The 16,877-nt window shown below is 44.9% G+C and overlaps 1 protein-coding gene across 1 annotated transcript in view; it reads right to left on the bottom strand.

The window, feature by feature from the left end:
* LOC137649932 (lysophosphatidylserine lipase ABHD12-like) overlaps positions 1-12,266 on the bottom strand; it is a 220,366-nt gene extending 208,100 nt beyond the window's left edge. Inside the window, exons 1-2 of the mRNA XM_068382921.1 lie at positions 12,262-12,266; positions 9,292-9,410 (exon numbers count right to left, since the gene is read on the bottom strand). Coding sequence (XP_068239022.1) covers positions 9,292-9,410; positions 12,262-12,266 — 124 coding nt within the window. The remainder of the gene's footprint in view (positions 1-9,291; positions 9,411-12,261) is intronic.
* Positions 12,267-16,877: the final 4,611 nt, after the last annotated feature.

The raw sequence follows: 16,877 nt of genomic DNA, 5'->3' as shown, positions 1-16,877 counted from the left end.
AGGTTCCTTACGACGAGTCACCGTAATAGGTGGGTCCACCTTGGAAGGCAGTTTAGGGATCCTGAACCCCTTTGCTTGTGCCCGTTTCCCTTCTCTCGCAGGGCGCGCTAGAATGCGTTTGCGGGGAGGGGAATAAGGCGATGGTGACCTTGCCAGGTGTAGACACTGCGCCCGTCCCTGTAGGTGCGCGTGCACGCGCAGGAGAATACTGGCGAGCGTGTGGGCGCGCAGAAGAATTTCGGCGCGCGGGAGAATATTGGCGCGTGTGCGCAGGTGAGAGTTGGCGCGTGTGCGCAGGTGAGAGTTGGCGCGTGGGCAAGTGGTGGCGCGCGCGCATGTGTCTGTGCATGCGCACGGGAGATATTTGGCGCGCAGGAGAGCGCAAATATCCAGGAGAGCGCCGGCGCGCCTGTGAGAGTTGGAAGGTAAGTGGGGGCTGCAATGTGCCTGCTGTCTCACTTACAGTGTGTTTGTGCGCCGGAGAATAATGGCGCGCAGGCATTCGTTGGCGCACAGGTTGGCGCGCGGGAGATGAATGGTGCACAGGCTGGCGCACGGGAGAGAGCCGGCGCGTAGGAGAGCGCTGGCATGCAGGAGAGCACTGGCGTGTAGGAGAGTAAGGGCGCGCAAGAGATGGCTGGCGCGCAGGAGAGGGCTGGCACGCAGGAGAGCACTGGCACTTAGTTGAGTGTTGGCACCTAGGAGAGCGTTGGCGCGCAAGTAGGCGCTGGTGCGTAGGAGATCGTGAGCGCGTAGACGCAGTAGATCATGGGCGTGCAGGAGATGGTGGGTGCGCAGAAGAGCGCAAGCGCGCTGTAGTGCACTGGCGCATGGGCAACCCTAGGTGTGTGAGCGCAGGGTGCGCAGATGATCGTGGACGCGTGGCGCGCAGGAGAGCGCTGACGTGCCGGAGAACGTTGGCGCGCAGGCGCATGAATTTGCTGCCTTCTATGAGGGCGAGCAGGTGAAGGGGCACGCCGAAGAGCTGTAGCGTGACGAGCAGTCTGACGAGCTGCTGGTGAGGGCTGAAGTTCTGTCGGATGGCGAGCTGCAGGGCGATGGCGCGCAGCTGCGCACTTTGGTAGAGCTACAATAGGCTCTACAGGTGACAGGAACGGTGATAGCAGGTCGGTAGGTCTGGAGGGTGGATGGTCGGCGTGCCCTTTGTAAGGGCGACCATCCACCGAAGCGGATCGCGAACGATCGGCAGAGAGGTCCAGGACCGAATTCACAAGACTAGTTGCAGGAGCAGTGACGATCGATGAATGAAGGTCAGAATGCACCGGAGGCTCCTCTGCAGGGGACGGCTGCGACGATAATGAACCAAAGAGGTGCCTCTTTTAGGGAGACCTCTAAGGCGAAGTGAAAGGCGTGCCTTCCGACGAATACGCCCTCTCGGGGCCGTTGGATCAGCAAGCTGACCGTGGGCTACAGCAGTCCTCCGAAGAGGAGTCTCTATAAGTGAACTCCCCCAATGGAGAGAAACACTTGCAGGAGAGACAGACGTTGAAGTTAGTTTCCCCCCGAAGGATGTTCATGAACGGGGGGAAACTAAGTCGGCAGCAACCGCTGTAGAGTCTGGAGTGGCAGAGGAGATGGATGATACCGCATAAGACACCTCTAACACAATAACGTCGACAAGGGTCAGGGGATCTACCTCTGATGGCGACGATGATTGCTTAACAGAAGCACCCATGTGGATGAACTGTAGCAAGGCTTCCTTGGAGGGTGGACCTGTAAGCCCAAGGAAGACCAAATCTGTAAAAGGGGAGTTAGTGACAAGGCCTCAACCGGGGGGATAGGTGGGGCTGCTTCACTAGGGGAAGCAACATCATCTCTCGAGAACCGGGGTTGGCCGATATCAACTTGGTCTACGCTACTACTCGACGGGCTCTCGTAAGAGACCGAACGAGTAGGAGCTTCGGAGGAGGGTTGGGAGAGGGAAGAAGAGGCCTTGGGTTTTTCTTCCTTCAAAGAAACCTTTGAAGGAAAAATATCCCGCTTGAACTACTTCTTCCGCCGTCACGCAAACCTCTCCCACTGGGAGGAAGACCACTCCCTACACTCATTGCACTTATTTACACTATCACACCGTTGACCTCTGCATGAAGGACAAAGGGTGTGAGGATCAGTCTCTACCGCCGACATAAATGTCCCACAAGGTCCGCTGGAGAGTCCAGGGCAGGTGCGCATGGTCGCAGAAGTCAACTTCACAGACACACACACACACTAGGAGAAAAAGAAAAAACAAAACTCATTAATAGCTGCCAATATTCGGCGAGGATGAAGAGCGGCAACGTCCGTTCACCATTCGAGCCGAAAGCAAAGTGAGCTTAATCACAGGTGTGTGAGGGGGGGGGGGGGGGGCAGTAGCAAGCTACCCTCCCCAAGCCCCGCTAACTAGCGGTATGGGTAGTTAACTCTCGTTAAAGATTAATGGCTCGTCATTTCAGCTACACCGAAAGTAATGCCCCTATTAAAAAGCGTGGTTTGTATTCCAGTTACGGAACAATTATATATCAAAAGACTTAATGAGATCTATAATGATTTGGTCTTCACACATCTCCCTAAAGGCAAATTTGAAGACTGAAGATACCATAGCTCTGCATGTAGGCATTTTACCTATGATGGAAGAGCAAGAAATCTGTTATCTTGACAACTGTCAGCTTTGAGATATAGTAGTGTGTTTGGAGTCCTTGCACCACTTTCTGAATATCTTCTACTTGTACTGGTAGTTTATATAACTGAAGGACATTTGAGCATGGGTAACTTGTTGGGCCACTTGTCTGGAGACTCCCATAGCTCTAGCAAATTTATGGATAGTCTTCATGCTGTCAGCTGAAAAGGTTGTGGTCTGAAATGAAAAGTGTATTGATGAGGATGTTTGAGGAGGTTCCGTACAACAGGCAACCTCCTTTGAGTATCCACTGATGACAACTTCAAGAGGTCCGAAAACCTTTCTTTCTCATCAGTAGGATATAACCAAAGACTACATCCTGTGGACTTCATCAGTTTCAGTAGTACAGTATATTCCTTATCTGAGGATACGGGGGGAAAGCGAACCCTCTGAATATAGCTCCAGTTTTGAAGCATCATAACTGTTCTCACTGACCCCAGGTCGATGTGGAGACTTAAGTACGCCTGAAGCCTGTTGTTCATTGCTATGGCAAACATGTCTACGATTGCTGGCCACAGATTATCTAATTTTTCCCCCACTTGGTTTATAATTCATTCTGAGCTCAGGATCTGGTCCTTTTAATTTACCCATGATCAACTTTACCACAAGTCATGTTTTTCCCCTCTGTCAAGGCTAGAATCTTGCATGAAGTCGTCCAATGTCTGTGACCCCATCACTCCTTCTTTCGTTAGATATGAAATAACCGTCAAGTTGTTGGTAAACACTGGGAAAAATCTTGAAGTGCACAGATGGTCGAGGCGAGAGAGAGCCAGCTGGAATGCTGAGCGCTCCCTCCAACTGATGGATTCCCAAGATTCCTGCATCGTCCACATCTTGACAAGAACTGGTCCCCTATTGAAGCTCCCCACCAGAACTGAAGCACTGGAAAAAGGTAAGACATCCAGGAGAGGGTTGACAATGGGAGACCTTAGTTAAGGTCTACAGGATCCAACCATCAAACAAGAGGCAGGGCGTTGAATCGACAATTCTCGTGGAGGCAATTCATGAATCGCTGGACGTTTCAGACTGGTGTTAGCCCACAGGGTCACTACCTGGTAACCCAGAAAGTCAATGGTGCAGGGAGACGGAAAGTCTCCAAAGCCTTCCTGGTACAACGGTGAATGATCGTTAACCACCCTACCTTCCTAGCGGCCACAACCAACACCTTTGGTGGCTGCAATTAGTGATCCTCTTCGCATAAGGATGTGACAGCTGCTGACACGTTGGAGGGCAACAGGAAACCTCCTGCTCAAGAAGCAATGGTGATTGCCAACATGAAGACCAATGACTTGATGATCTACAGGAAGGTGAGTGTCCCGCGTTACCGAGCAATACCGCGATAACGCGGGATCGATCGTTACCGCTGCACGAGAGGCAGGTCAGTGTGTCAACGATCCTCGAGTAGACAACTCACGTGTAGCTGAGCGTGAAGGCTGACCGATGAAAGGTGATTCACATTGAAGTGAATCACGAACATGTGGGCAAACACATTCTAAAGGAAAGCGATGCGATGGTTTGGGAACGCTCTGAGTTACGGCAGAATGCTGGTTTGTTAAGTTAAAAAGTCAAAGATTAATGGCAGTCCAAAAAAGGCGAGGAGGAAGAGCGGAGACAACCACTCTCCATCCGGGTCAAAAGCAAAGTGAGTTCAATCACCGGTGTGTGAGTGGGAGGGGTAGCAAGCTACCCCCTAGCCCCCGCTAACTAGCAGGATGGGTATTTATCCCTCTCTAAATTTTAATGGCTCGTCTTTTCAGCTTCGCCGAAAGTAATACCCCAATAAATAGCGTTGGTTTGTATTCCAGTTACGGAACAATTTGTTTTTTCTAAAAATATATGTAAAGATTGTAGGTTAGAAAATTCCTAATCTTTTCATGTTTGAATCACAAAAATCAGTCAATAATAAAATAAGTGAATGCAATTTTTTTCCATTAAATTTCACATTTTGAGAAATCGGGCTTCAAAGTTTTTTGCACAGATTGATTGACATCCATGAAATTTACAAAAAATATTATTGCATATATACCAGTACCAATTTAGCAGCATCCACACAAATAACCAGAGTAACAATAATGAATGAGTTAATTAAAATAGAATCATGTAACCTAAATATGAGAAGTAAAAGCTTTCAGCAGAAAATATTTTTAGTGTTCGAGCCTGAATGAGACCGACTGATCCCCACTGCCACAAAAAAAATGATGCAACCATATATAAGTATGGGCTTTTAGCAGTAATTTTCCTCACCACTGGGGATCATAGGGGTATAATCATATTTCAATGTTATTCACTAACCAGTGGTAAGCCCCTTCCCTCAAATCCATAAATATCACTCACCAAACACACATATATATGCTCCATGTACTAAATGTGCATACAAGAGATAGATTGGCTAACATAATAATTATATTCTCACTTGTGTATTTTATTCTGGAAAAATTTTATGCTTTTGGCATATCTACTTACTAACTCTAACACTTTATTTGCTCTCAGCATAATCATAGCATAAAAATTGTAAATGTATATAAGGTCAAACAAAGAAATATGATGAACATAAATGCAGCAATATTTAATTATAAATACCAAAATCATGTAATAAAATGGATAATCTATCAGAAATCATATAAAAGGGAGGTATTACTATAATTACTATATAAGGGATACTAAAATAAATAGCTTTCCCTGGAATTTTTTTCTAAAAAGTAAATAAATACCCAAGTCAGAAAAGGGTTGCGTATGGGACTGCATGTGCTTGCATGGACAAATAAAGAGTTTTTATTATTAAACCAATTGTTTTCATTAAAGAAGCCTATTTGAAACTGGAAATATAGATGTATTTCAGGGCAAAAATGTAATAATCTGCTCCTAGACTTTAGTATTGTGAATGTAGCTCATGATGTAGCATTTGTTAATTTGAACATAAAACTTCCAAACTTTACCCATAAAAACATTTGGGTATATACTGTACTGTATTTCCTGAAAATTTAACAGAAGAAGAATATCACAAGACTGAAATTTGCAACATGGCAACAAATGTAAGACTAATAGCATAAAATGTAACTAAGACTGACTGGTTTGGAATAATACAAATTTCTTGTAAATATCAGACCCATGGCTGGGTTGCTGGTATATTCTATATTATAGCTGTTAATGGACTTGTTGTGATTGGATTAAAGTCTTATGAAATTCTATAAAAGGGATTTTGACGAAGGAAAAATCTATTTCTGGGCGAGGAACCTGTGTCGCCCAGTGAAATGCTCCTTAAAGCACCATTTCAAAGGTTTAAATACTGCTAAATATACCAGAGAAAAAAGTTGCATGGAATGCTAGGAATATATCCAGCTCGCTCACCCCTAAAGGGTGTCGGTATTAAAACTGGGACGAGTGATACCCCTACCAAAGATCCCTTTCCAATTAGACTTCTCCCTACTGCCCCCCCCCCCCCCCACCACCACCACTACCTAACCTTCTCCCATCATCTAAATTCAATGTTTTGGTATGATTTTATCTTTTATTTAGGCTATTTAGACAGTGTTAGTTAGCGGCTTCGATCGGTAGCCTTTCATGCGAGACTTCTTGGTTTTTTGAGTTTTTACGAGGAATCGGAACGCGTTTTCATTAATTTTAGTCCTGCCTATCGAGATCGGTATTTTACCCGATTTTGGAGGACTAGTTTTTGTTTAAAATGGTATAGTTTCCTCTCCAAGTTGGCAACTACCCAAAATTGGAAGGTTTTGCTATTATTCCTCTTACGCCGTGTTCATTTTTCTCTCATTTTCTTAATATGCCGATTTAGCCTATTTATTGAATTTCATTGTATTTTATTGTTTTTCATTTTGTAACGTCTGCCATTATATGTTGTTTTTGTTTGCGTGCTTCGCATCAGGTCTTCCTCTGTGTTTCGGAGGGTAGTACCCACCCCCCTCCGATCACAATGGTCACCTGATTTCGAGCCAGTCTCTTCCCCCTGGGTGTCCTCTCCCCCTTTACGCCTCTCGCCACTCCCTACATAGGGGGGTAGGCTTAGGCCACGTGCTTTTAGAGAATGGGAAGTCACCCAGGGTGGGGACTGGCTCTTTCGCTCATTGCGTCATCGCGAGTAGCGTATGCGCCTCGCCTAGCGCCCCCCCTCCCCTCTCTCAAGTTATCCATCTGTGTTATTATTCCTCCCGTCCCGGAGGGCCGCGATATTTTGTGAATCGTATCTACTTATGGTAGTTCTGTTTCTTTGATCGGATTCAGACAACCTACTCTGTTCTGATACCTTACTTTATCCTATATTTGTTACGTAATGTTATGGATGGTTGGTTCGAGAGAGAGAGAGAGAGAGAGAGAGAGAGAGAGAGAGAGAGAGAGAGAGAGAGGGACTGCGACGGAGATTATAGTTTATGTCTCAGGTTATCCATCCGTGTTATTAATTCCTCCCGCCCCGGAGGGCCGCGATATTTTGTGAATCGTATCTACTTATGGTAGTTATGTTTCTTTGATCGGATTCAGACATCCTACTCTGTTCTGATACCTTACTCTATCCTATATTTGTTAACGTAATTTTATGGATGGTTGGTTCGTGAGGGAGAGGGGCTGCGACGGAGATTACAGTTTATGTTAGAGTTAATACACAGCATTTGTTTTTAGCGACGCATTTCTTCCGGCGCTACATTGCTTACGTAACATTGGGTTTTTGCACAGGATTTACACATGTTTTCCGGCGCCACAATGGTATCTATTTTCGCCCTTCCTGTCATTAGGTTTAATTCATTTAATTTCATGGATTCCGGAGTCTACAGACTTCAATGGTTGTTTCTAGTCAGCTTGTTACTTCATGCTTATGCTCCCCACCCCAGTGGGTATCCCGTGTGCTGGGAACTCATAATAAAGACTATTTTTTCATGACAGAGGCGTAACATGTTTTTTTAATGCTATTTCGTATTATTTCCTTTAGATTAAACACGCTATTTTCTGCTGGGTGTCACGGTGGAATTTAATTTCTTTAGTTTATTTTATATATATACTGTATACTTTTATCATGTTTGATCTCTGATGGGGTTCCCGGCACAAGTTAATTTTATATTCACATACCAAATTATCTTACTCGGTGGAATTCTTAGTCGCCGCACCCTAACCTCGGGAAGTAGGTTTGAGTTATACACTAAAAATAGCAATTATTAATTGTGCTTTACATAAAAATGGTAGAGAGTTTCTCCACTATACAAATAAAGAATTTTCACCCTAATCAGTAAGAGAACCTAAAGACTGGGTATTAAGGCTTGCTCATTCACACAAGAAAGATGGTGCATTAAGAATTTGCTGCTATTACCAAACTTGCAACTGTAGGTTAATCAGAAATAGGTAAACCTATAGCCAATGATGATGTCACACGGAATGGACTGAGAGGCAAAAAGAGGCCGCAGGTGCTTACTTCCCTTACCCAAGACATCAAGTCCGAAGGTGATGAGGCCTCTGAAATCAAGGATCTACAACCAACTGCGTCTCCAAGAGAGTTGGGCAGGACGGAAAGATTCACGCCTAGAGCTTCTTCTGATGGTGAGGTGGAAGACGACTCATGAAAAGAAGACTGCCTTTACATAGTGCCAGGGTTTGTAGTAGTCCTTCAGCTTAATACCCTCCAGACCTAAGGAAAGCCATACCATCTTTAGGGCATTGTCCTTGTCTGCGCTGTCACCTGAAATTAACTTTTCTCTGGGTCCAACGGAGGAGAAAGAATACCTGCTTTTCTGTGGAAGCAGGTAAAGCCAGTTCGGTCTTGACTTGCTCCAAGGTAAAATTAATATTGTTGCCCTTCATTGCCTTTCCCTCACAGGAGGCCAACAGTGAGGGATCAGAAGCCATAGCAAAAGGGGGAGAATGAAGAGCTCTAGCAGATTTCTTAGACCTTAAGGTACACCCTGTAGGCAAAGAATCTTTCTTGGCCTTCTTCTTACTTCTATTGCCACACTCTTGCCACTGGGAGGACAATCATTCCTTGCATTCATCACAGGGCAATGAGTGTAAACAGTCATGACCCCTGCCAGGAGGGCACAAAGAAAGGGGATCCATGGCTAACTTGCTTATGAAGGTTCCCCACCATCAGTCAGAAACTCATGAGGGAGACCGCATGCCATACTCATCGTTTCTTCATATATGGAACACAAAGTGTATGTCTATATGACTCAGCAGCTTCAGTTGAAGGGACTATTCGGTGTTGGCAGGGGTGGGTGGGGCTCTCACTGCTACTCGTCAGTAACTACAGCCCCCTCATACTCTTATAAAAGGACGGTGGTCAATATCTTTGTAGGAACAATCATATTTTATTTTTGTCTTGTGTAATTATGATTTTATATATGGTTTCCTACCAGAAAAACAATAAATCTTTCTATTCTATAATACAGTACAGTGCAATATTATACTATTTTCAAATCAAGGCTAAAAACATTCCTTTTATAATTTTCATCGATTCCATTCTAAAATTACAACAGAATCCAGTATAAGCTCTACCCTATAAATTGTATAAAATCTTGCAACCCAATTTCATTATTTCAACCATATCTTAATAACAATCAATAGAAAAAATCCCATTTAAAAAATTCTTAAAACTGAGGTAAAACAGCATAACTTACCAAATGTTAAAAATACAAGGTGTCGCTGAAGAGCAGGACAATAGCGATATACTAAAGGTATTACTCCATAAGTAATTAATGTCGTTGTGAAGGCCCATATCAGCACAGTCCTAAAAGCACTGAAAAAATGAATTTGGTCAGTAAAATTATAAGAATTTCCTTATTAACTAGAAAATAAAATGCACCTTTAAGAGAATTTCTTTGGCTTAAAGCATATTATTTATATTTTTAAGCAAATTATGAATTATAAGTAGAAGTATGTATATCTATATGTATATGTATATGTATGTGTATGTGTATGTGTATATGTATATGTATGTATATATATGTATATATATATATATATATATATATATATATATATATATATATATATATATATATACTGTGTATATATATATATATATATATATATATATATATATATATATATATATATATATATGTAAACATATATACATATATATATATATATATATATATATATATATATATATATATATATATATATATATATATATATATGTATATATATATATATATATATATATATATATATATGTACATATATGTATGTATGTATATATGTATATATATATATATATATATATATATATATATATATATACTGTATATATATATTGGGGGGGCTCAAGCCATGTCGTCCTGATGGAAGCTTCCTATTGGCAGCTTTCTAAGGGATATTTGGCTACAGTGATACTCCCAGAGAATTGACCATAGGTCTCCAGAATTCTAACTCCTGGCGCGAGTATCCTTAAAATTTTTCTTAAGGATATCGAATAATATCAGGGATCTTGATATGACACATGGCAATCTTTACCCCGAATAGAGCTTTCGCTCCGAGGGGGAAGAGTGGCGAAATTGAAGGGGAGCCGTTATCAAGGTTACCTTTCCTCCCCTACTATTACAATACCCAAAATGGCCGCTCATTACTTATTCTGTAGCGCTTTTGCACGGTGTATCTCCCTGATGCTCTAGTGTTCTAGACCGCTATTTCGAGGAATTTATCATGCATTCTCCAGCATCTTCTGCCTCTGGAAAGTTGAGTATTTAATCTTTCCTGTGTATAAATTTAGCTCCCTTCTCACTGTGAAATTAGCATAATTTAACGTGTTTATCGGAGCATAGCCGGTAACCGGAGGCGCCATTTTGGACACTGTCGTTCATCATGCATGTTTTATTTAGTCAGCAGAACGACATTGCCGGTATTTAGCTTTAATGAATTATAGCTATTTAGGCAAAATTATACTAGTGAAGATAAGATCATGCACGTATTTTTCCTCTTCCTTAAATGTATCAATCGTAAACGTTAGTCTCTCGGTGATATAGCGTAGCCGAGATCTCACCCTGCGCTTGGCTAACCTAGCCTACGCGCTTTAGTATACTTTCATACATTATCCCCGTTTACCCTCGCGTATCGTTTTATCAATTCAACAGGAGATAGTATATCTCCTAGAATTAATTATATAATTTGATACTAGTCTCCTTCGTAGATTTAAGGGTAAACCCTTTCTTCCCTCTGAGTGCCGCCATTAGGCGACAACCCTATCTTGGTCTTGCCATAGAGTAGTATACTCTGACTTGACTAGGCTAGTGTTTTTCTGTCTTCACCCTTGCCGGCGAGTATCCCGGCTTGGTTTTACGACAGTAACTCAGAGTATTCAGTCTTTATGCCGACAACTCGGCTGCCATGGAGAGTAGTCACTCCCTTGCCAGCTTACAGTTGCAGACATAGGAAGCCTAGCTTCCCTAGCCCGCATCCAAAGTGGTAGTACGATGCCGCCACCTTCTCCCTTGTGGTCTAGAAGAAAAGTCTTGTTTCGGCAAGGTCCTGGGCTGAGGAATCGATATTCTTCTGCCGCCCAGGACAGCGCCAATATTGAAACGATATTTCTGATTTTGACTGGAAATGGCCGGCAATCCTGCCACCTTCTCTCGACACAACACACAAGACCCTTTCCCTGCCCCTCTCTGTCCTTTAGCGATAGCCTAGCCATCGCATGTCTTTGGCCGGTGTCCTACAATCTCCCCGCTTGCCGGGTAGACTGTGGTGCCGGCCGGGCTCCTACATAGGGGGCTTGATAGCCACTCTGACCTTCCCCATATGGACTCAAGGCTCCGGGAAAGGTTGTGCCGGCCATAACGGCTGCCGGTGGGAAACCCTATGTCTTTGAGTGTTCTTCAGTCCTCCCTTGGACTGCCATCCACATCCCTGAAACCGGCAGTAGCCGGCAGCAGGTCTTGTGGCTGGGTGGAAGCTATAATGATTCATTCCCCCCTTCCATTTGAACCCTCATTCTGGAGGAAGGCAGTAGGGATAATAATACCTACACCCTTATTTATTGTACTAAACTATATTAATAAGGTAGCCCTTTTCTCCATGTTTCTCTCTCTCTGTCGGCTAGTGCCGTCAGGTACTAACCTAGCCGGCAGACCGGTGTCGCCCGGTACTAGCCTAGCTGGCAACATGCCCGCTGAACTACAGAATATTCTTATACAGTAGCCAGTATTTCAGCAGTATAGTACATACTGCAGGCAGAAAACTGTAGTATATATTATACAGTAGTTTATATTTTCCAACATACCCTGTGTATCCTTTCACAGTCTATTGTTGAGCCCAATCATATATTGAAGTGAAGTATTCCTTCAATACTACTGATGAAAAGTCATCAGATCATATTTTACCCCACAATATTAATACTTTTATGAAAGGGTCAGTGCTAGTATACACTAATTCTAACTCTAGAAGTTAGAACCCTTCTTTGATTTTCCCTTAATAAGGAAATTCTAATATTAATATTGAGGGAGGTCACAGCAATTGGCTGGACAGGAGGCACAAGTATGTGTCTTTCCTATTTCCTTTCTAGCTTACTATCCTAAGCTATAATGGTTAAGATAACAAAAATTAATGCACAACATTTTATTAATCTATCAAGTGTGATAAATTACCGCATACTCATTTCAATTTCCTTTCTTTACAGGAGGAGCAGAAAGTGAAGTGTGAGGTGATCTACTGTAACCACAAAAGTAGGAACTTTTGTGGTCACACTTGGTGCAGGTCTCATGCCGCCTGCGTTATAACAACCGAAACCTTGAGGTATTGGGACCACAAGAACTGCAACGTCTGCTCGGCCTTGGTGACCGAGGGTTTCGGTGACCCCAAGTCGACGGAGTCGAGGGATGCAGATCGCGAGAAGCTTCGAAAATGGGTATGAGGGTTCCAAAAGAACTCTCCTGGACCGTACCTTCCCAGCAATAGGATGCGAAGCTTGCTGTTCCCGAAGACAACAGCTGATGCCGTCGTACCCCAGGCATGACCCGGGCCTCCCTGCGTCCAGATCGCAGTCGAGGCTGAAGTCAGTGAAGCCATGCAAGGAATGGACATCCACCAATAGGAAAGGATGTCTAAAGTGTCCACGGACACGGAGAAGGATCTCCTTCGGGATGATCCTGAAGAAGAGTCTACTCTACCACCCGGAGGAGATGAAGATTACGACTAAACAGAAGCAGAGGAGACTCTTCTGCCTGTGCCGGTAGCAGAGCCGACACCGTCTACGTCTTCGGCTCCTACCCCTCCATTGGACGCAATGGGTCTGGCAGTTTTGGCCCACATTACCGCCCTAATGGAGAATCTACAGAAGGAGAACGTAGAAAGGCAAGAAAAGATGACGAGAGTGTTTCGCGAAGCGACTCGGACCGTCACCTCCCGAGGGTCTTATAAGCAAACCAGAGTACAAGACCTGCCACCCTGCTCCAAGACCAATCCCTGGAGGTATGCGGAGTTTATGCCTATCACCAACAGCAAACTCTACATTTCGGAGAAGTTGGGAGCCGTCCACCTGGACGACATTGAGTTCTGGCTGAACTTCAACGCTTACCCGGAGTGCTTCATCCGGCTGAAGCGTGAACCAGTGTCAAAAGAGGAGACGGAACCAAAGGAAGTCATGGTATTCGACCACGACAAGGCACAAGCTCTCTTGACAAGTAGCCTGAAGAAGACAGGTTATACTAACTCGTGAGTTTCTGCACTGAGAAAAAAACACCCTACTTTTCTTGCTCCTTCTTTGAGAGCCTTCTCCTTCACGTTGAAGGCTTTTCAGAGTGTTCTCAAGGGGGCTGAGGCAGGCAAACCATGCCCTACACTAGAGGAATGTAGGCCTCTGTCTCTGGCCTTGCCCACGGATGAGAACGAATGGAAGGAGGTCCACCTAACCTTCTCAGTAGGAAAGCTTGAAGCAGATATCGCGGGACAGCAGTTCAGCGAGAACCCACCGAAGCTATCGGACTTTCTCTTGCGAAGGGAGCTAGAGACAAAAGAGAGGCTAGCCGCTTCTCTTTCCCTCCAGAACTGCATAGAGATGTAAGCAAGCCACAACAGCACCCCAGATATGCTCACGGTCCTGGCCAAGATGCACATGGCCACCCTCGTAAAGAACCTGTACGCCTTCATGAAGGCCAGGAGAGCCTGTAGGGAGTTCGTGTTTGCTGCTGCAATGGTGAAACACGAACCCAGGAAACTGATTTCTGCTAGTATCTGGGGTAAGAACCTCTTCCCAAAAGAAGTGGTCCAAGAGGTAGTTGAGAAAGCCGCCACGAATAGGAACCTTCTACAAAAGTGGGGCATCTCCTCAAAGAGGAAGTCTTCCCTGGATGCTGGTCCCCAACACAAGAGGAAGACAAAGAAGCCAAGACTACCTTCTCGGCCTACTCACCAACATCCCACGGTCACCATGACCGCAATGCCCCAAGTGGTCACTCAGCCACAGACCACCTTAAGTGGTGCGCCTCAACAGCTGGTTGCCCAGTCACCAGCCTTCAACCCAGGGTTTGAGAGGCACGCTACTACCTTTCATCCAAAAGGAAGAGGATCTAGACGGGGCTCCTCAAAACACCCCTCACGAGACAGGGGAGGACACGGTCAGGGTGGCAAGCCCTCCGGACCACCTAAGCAATGAGATGCTACAGGTAGGAGGGAGACTCCAACACTTTCAGGATCATTGGACCTTCGATCCCTGGACCTACAGCCTAATCAAAAATGGACTAGGATGGAAATGGAACAGATCTCCACCTTCATTTCCTCAATTCTTCCAACAATCCACTCCCTTACTGGAAGAATATACCTTAGAACTCTTGAACAAAAAGGTTATAAGGAAAGCAAAGCCCATCAAATTCCAGGGAAGGCTGTTCTGTGTTCCCAAGAAGGACTCAGTCAAACTCACAGTCATTCTGGACTTGTCGCCACTCAAAAAATTCATCGAGAACAACAAGTTCAGGATGTTAACCCTTCAACACATCAGGACCCTGTTACTGAAAGGGGCGTACACAGTCTCAATAGACCTGGCAGATGCTTACTGGCACCTCCCAGTCAGCCGCCCCCTCTCCTCCTACCTAGGATTCAAGTTACAGAAGACAAAGTATGTCTTCAGGGCCATGCCCTTCGGACTAAACATACCCCCAAGGATCTTCACGAAACTTGCGGATGCAGTCGTGCAACAACTACGCCTAGAAGGCGTTCAGGTAGCAGCATACCTGGACGACTGGCTGGTGTGGGCAGCATCCAAGAAAGTGATCCAGTTCCTGGAACATCTAGGATTCAAGATCAACTACAAAAAGTCTCTCCTCTCTCCAGCTCAAGAGTTTCAATGGCTGGGAATCCATTGGGACTTGAAGTCACACCGCCTCTCCATTCCACCAAAGAAGACGAGAGAGATCGCAGGTTCTGTCAAGAGACTACTGAAATCCAACAGGATCTCAAGACGCCAACAGGAAAGAGTACTGGGCTCTCTCCAGTTTGCAGCAGTAACAGACCCAGTGCTAAGAGCACAGCTAAAAGATGCGTCAGGAGTCTGGAGAAGATACGCATCAAACGCTCGAAGAGATCTACAGAGACCAGTATCGACCTTACTACGATCACTTCTCAAGCCGTGGTCGAAGGTCAAGAGCCTAACAAGGACCGTTCCCTTACAACCACCTCCCCCAACGGGGACTATCCACACGGATGCCTCGACGGAAGGATGGGGAGGTCACTCCCATCAAAGGAAAGCCCAAGGAACCTGGTCATCCCTGTTCAAGACCTTTCACATGAATATTCTGGAGGCCATGGCAGTCCTCTTGACGCTGAAGAAACTATCCCCTCACAGATCAGCCCACATCAGGCTGGTCTTGGACAACAAAGTGATAGTGAGATGTCTGAACCGACAAGGCTCGAGATCGCCCCACATCAACCATGTGATGTTAGCCATCTTTCGTTTAGCGAAAAAGAAGAGATGGCAGAAGCGACGGACGCCATGTTCCTCAATTGGAACTGATGGACCTGGATCTACCTGTTCCTTCCAACGAATCTCCTACTGAAAGTCCTCAACAAGCTGAGATCCTTCAAGGGAACTGCAGCAATAGTGGCCTCCAAGTGGCCCAAGAGCAATTGGTTCCCTCTGGTGATGGAACTGAAACTGAGGCTGGTCCTTCTACTGAACCCAGCTCTATCCCAATTGGTTCAGAAGTAGACTGTCTTTGCTTCATCACAGAGAACCCAAAACCTTCATCTCATGAATTTCTTGCCTTAGCAGTCAAGAAAAGATTTGGGATCTCGAAAGGCAGTATAGACTTCCTAGAATAATACAAGTCAAAGTCAACCAGAAGACAATACGAATCATCTTGGAAAAGGTGGGTTGCTTTTGTTAAAGCAAACAGGCCGAAAGAAATCTCAATAGACTTCTACCTGTCCTTCTTCATCCACCTTCACGAGCAAGGCTTGCCTGCCACCACGATAACTACGTGTAAGTCAGCTTTGACAAGACCTCTTCTATACGCCTTCCAGGTGGACCTAGCGAACGAAATCTTCAACAAGATTCCGAAGGCATGCGCTAGACGTAAACCAGCAGCCCCTCCGAAGCCCATTTCATGGTCTCTGGACAAAGTCTTACACTATGCTTCAACCTTGAACAATGAAGATTGTTCTCTCAAGGATCTAACACAAAAAGTGATATTCCTGTTCGCTATACCTCAGGGGCTAGAGTTAGTGAAATAGTATCCCTATCAAGAGACGAGGGCCATATTCTGTTCACAGAAGTGGGAGCTACCCACCAAAAGGTGGGGTCCTTGGAGAATCTGCCCTCTGAAGGAAGATGTCTCTCTTTGTCCAGTAGAGTGTCTAAAGGTCTATCTTCGAAGAACTTCAGACTTCAAGGGAGGACAGCTCTTCAAAGACGAAACCTCAGGATCAAACTTATCCCTAAAACAACTGAGGGCAAAGCTCACCTACTTCATTCGCAGAGCGGATCCTGATAGTACACCCGCAGGTCACGATCCGAGAAAAATTGCTTCCTCACTGAACTTCCTTCAGTATATGGACTTTGAGCATCTCTGCTCATACACTGGTTGGAAATCCTCCAGGGTTTTCTATAAACATTATGTGAAGCAAGTGCATGCGTTGAAACATTTTGTGGTGGCAGCAGGTAGTGTGGTGAAACCTGTCGTCTAGTGCTGCGATGAACAGTGAATTGATTGGGACTTTTTCAATTCGGGTGAAAAGGTGTTGACACCTTCCAGTGCAATGCCCCGTTTAT

Source organism: Palaemon carinicauda, chromosome 1 (genome assembly GCF_036898095.1).
Source record: "Palaemon carinicauda isolate YSFRI2023 chromosome 1, ASM3689809v2, whole genome shotgun sequence".
In the NCBI taxonomy this organism is placed as follows: Eukaryota; Metazoa; Arthropoda; class Malacostraca; order Decapoda; family Palaemonidae; genus Palaemon; species Palaemon carinicauda.
The sequence above is the reverse complement of the archived record's forward strand: the minus strand, read 5'-3'. Positions and strand labels throughout refer to the sequence as shown.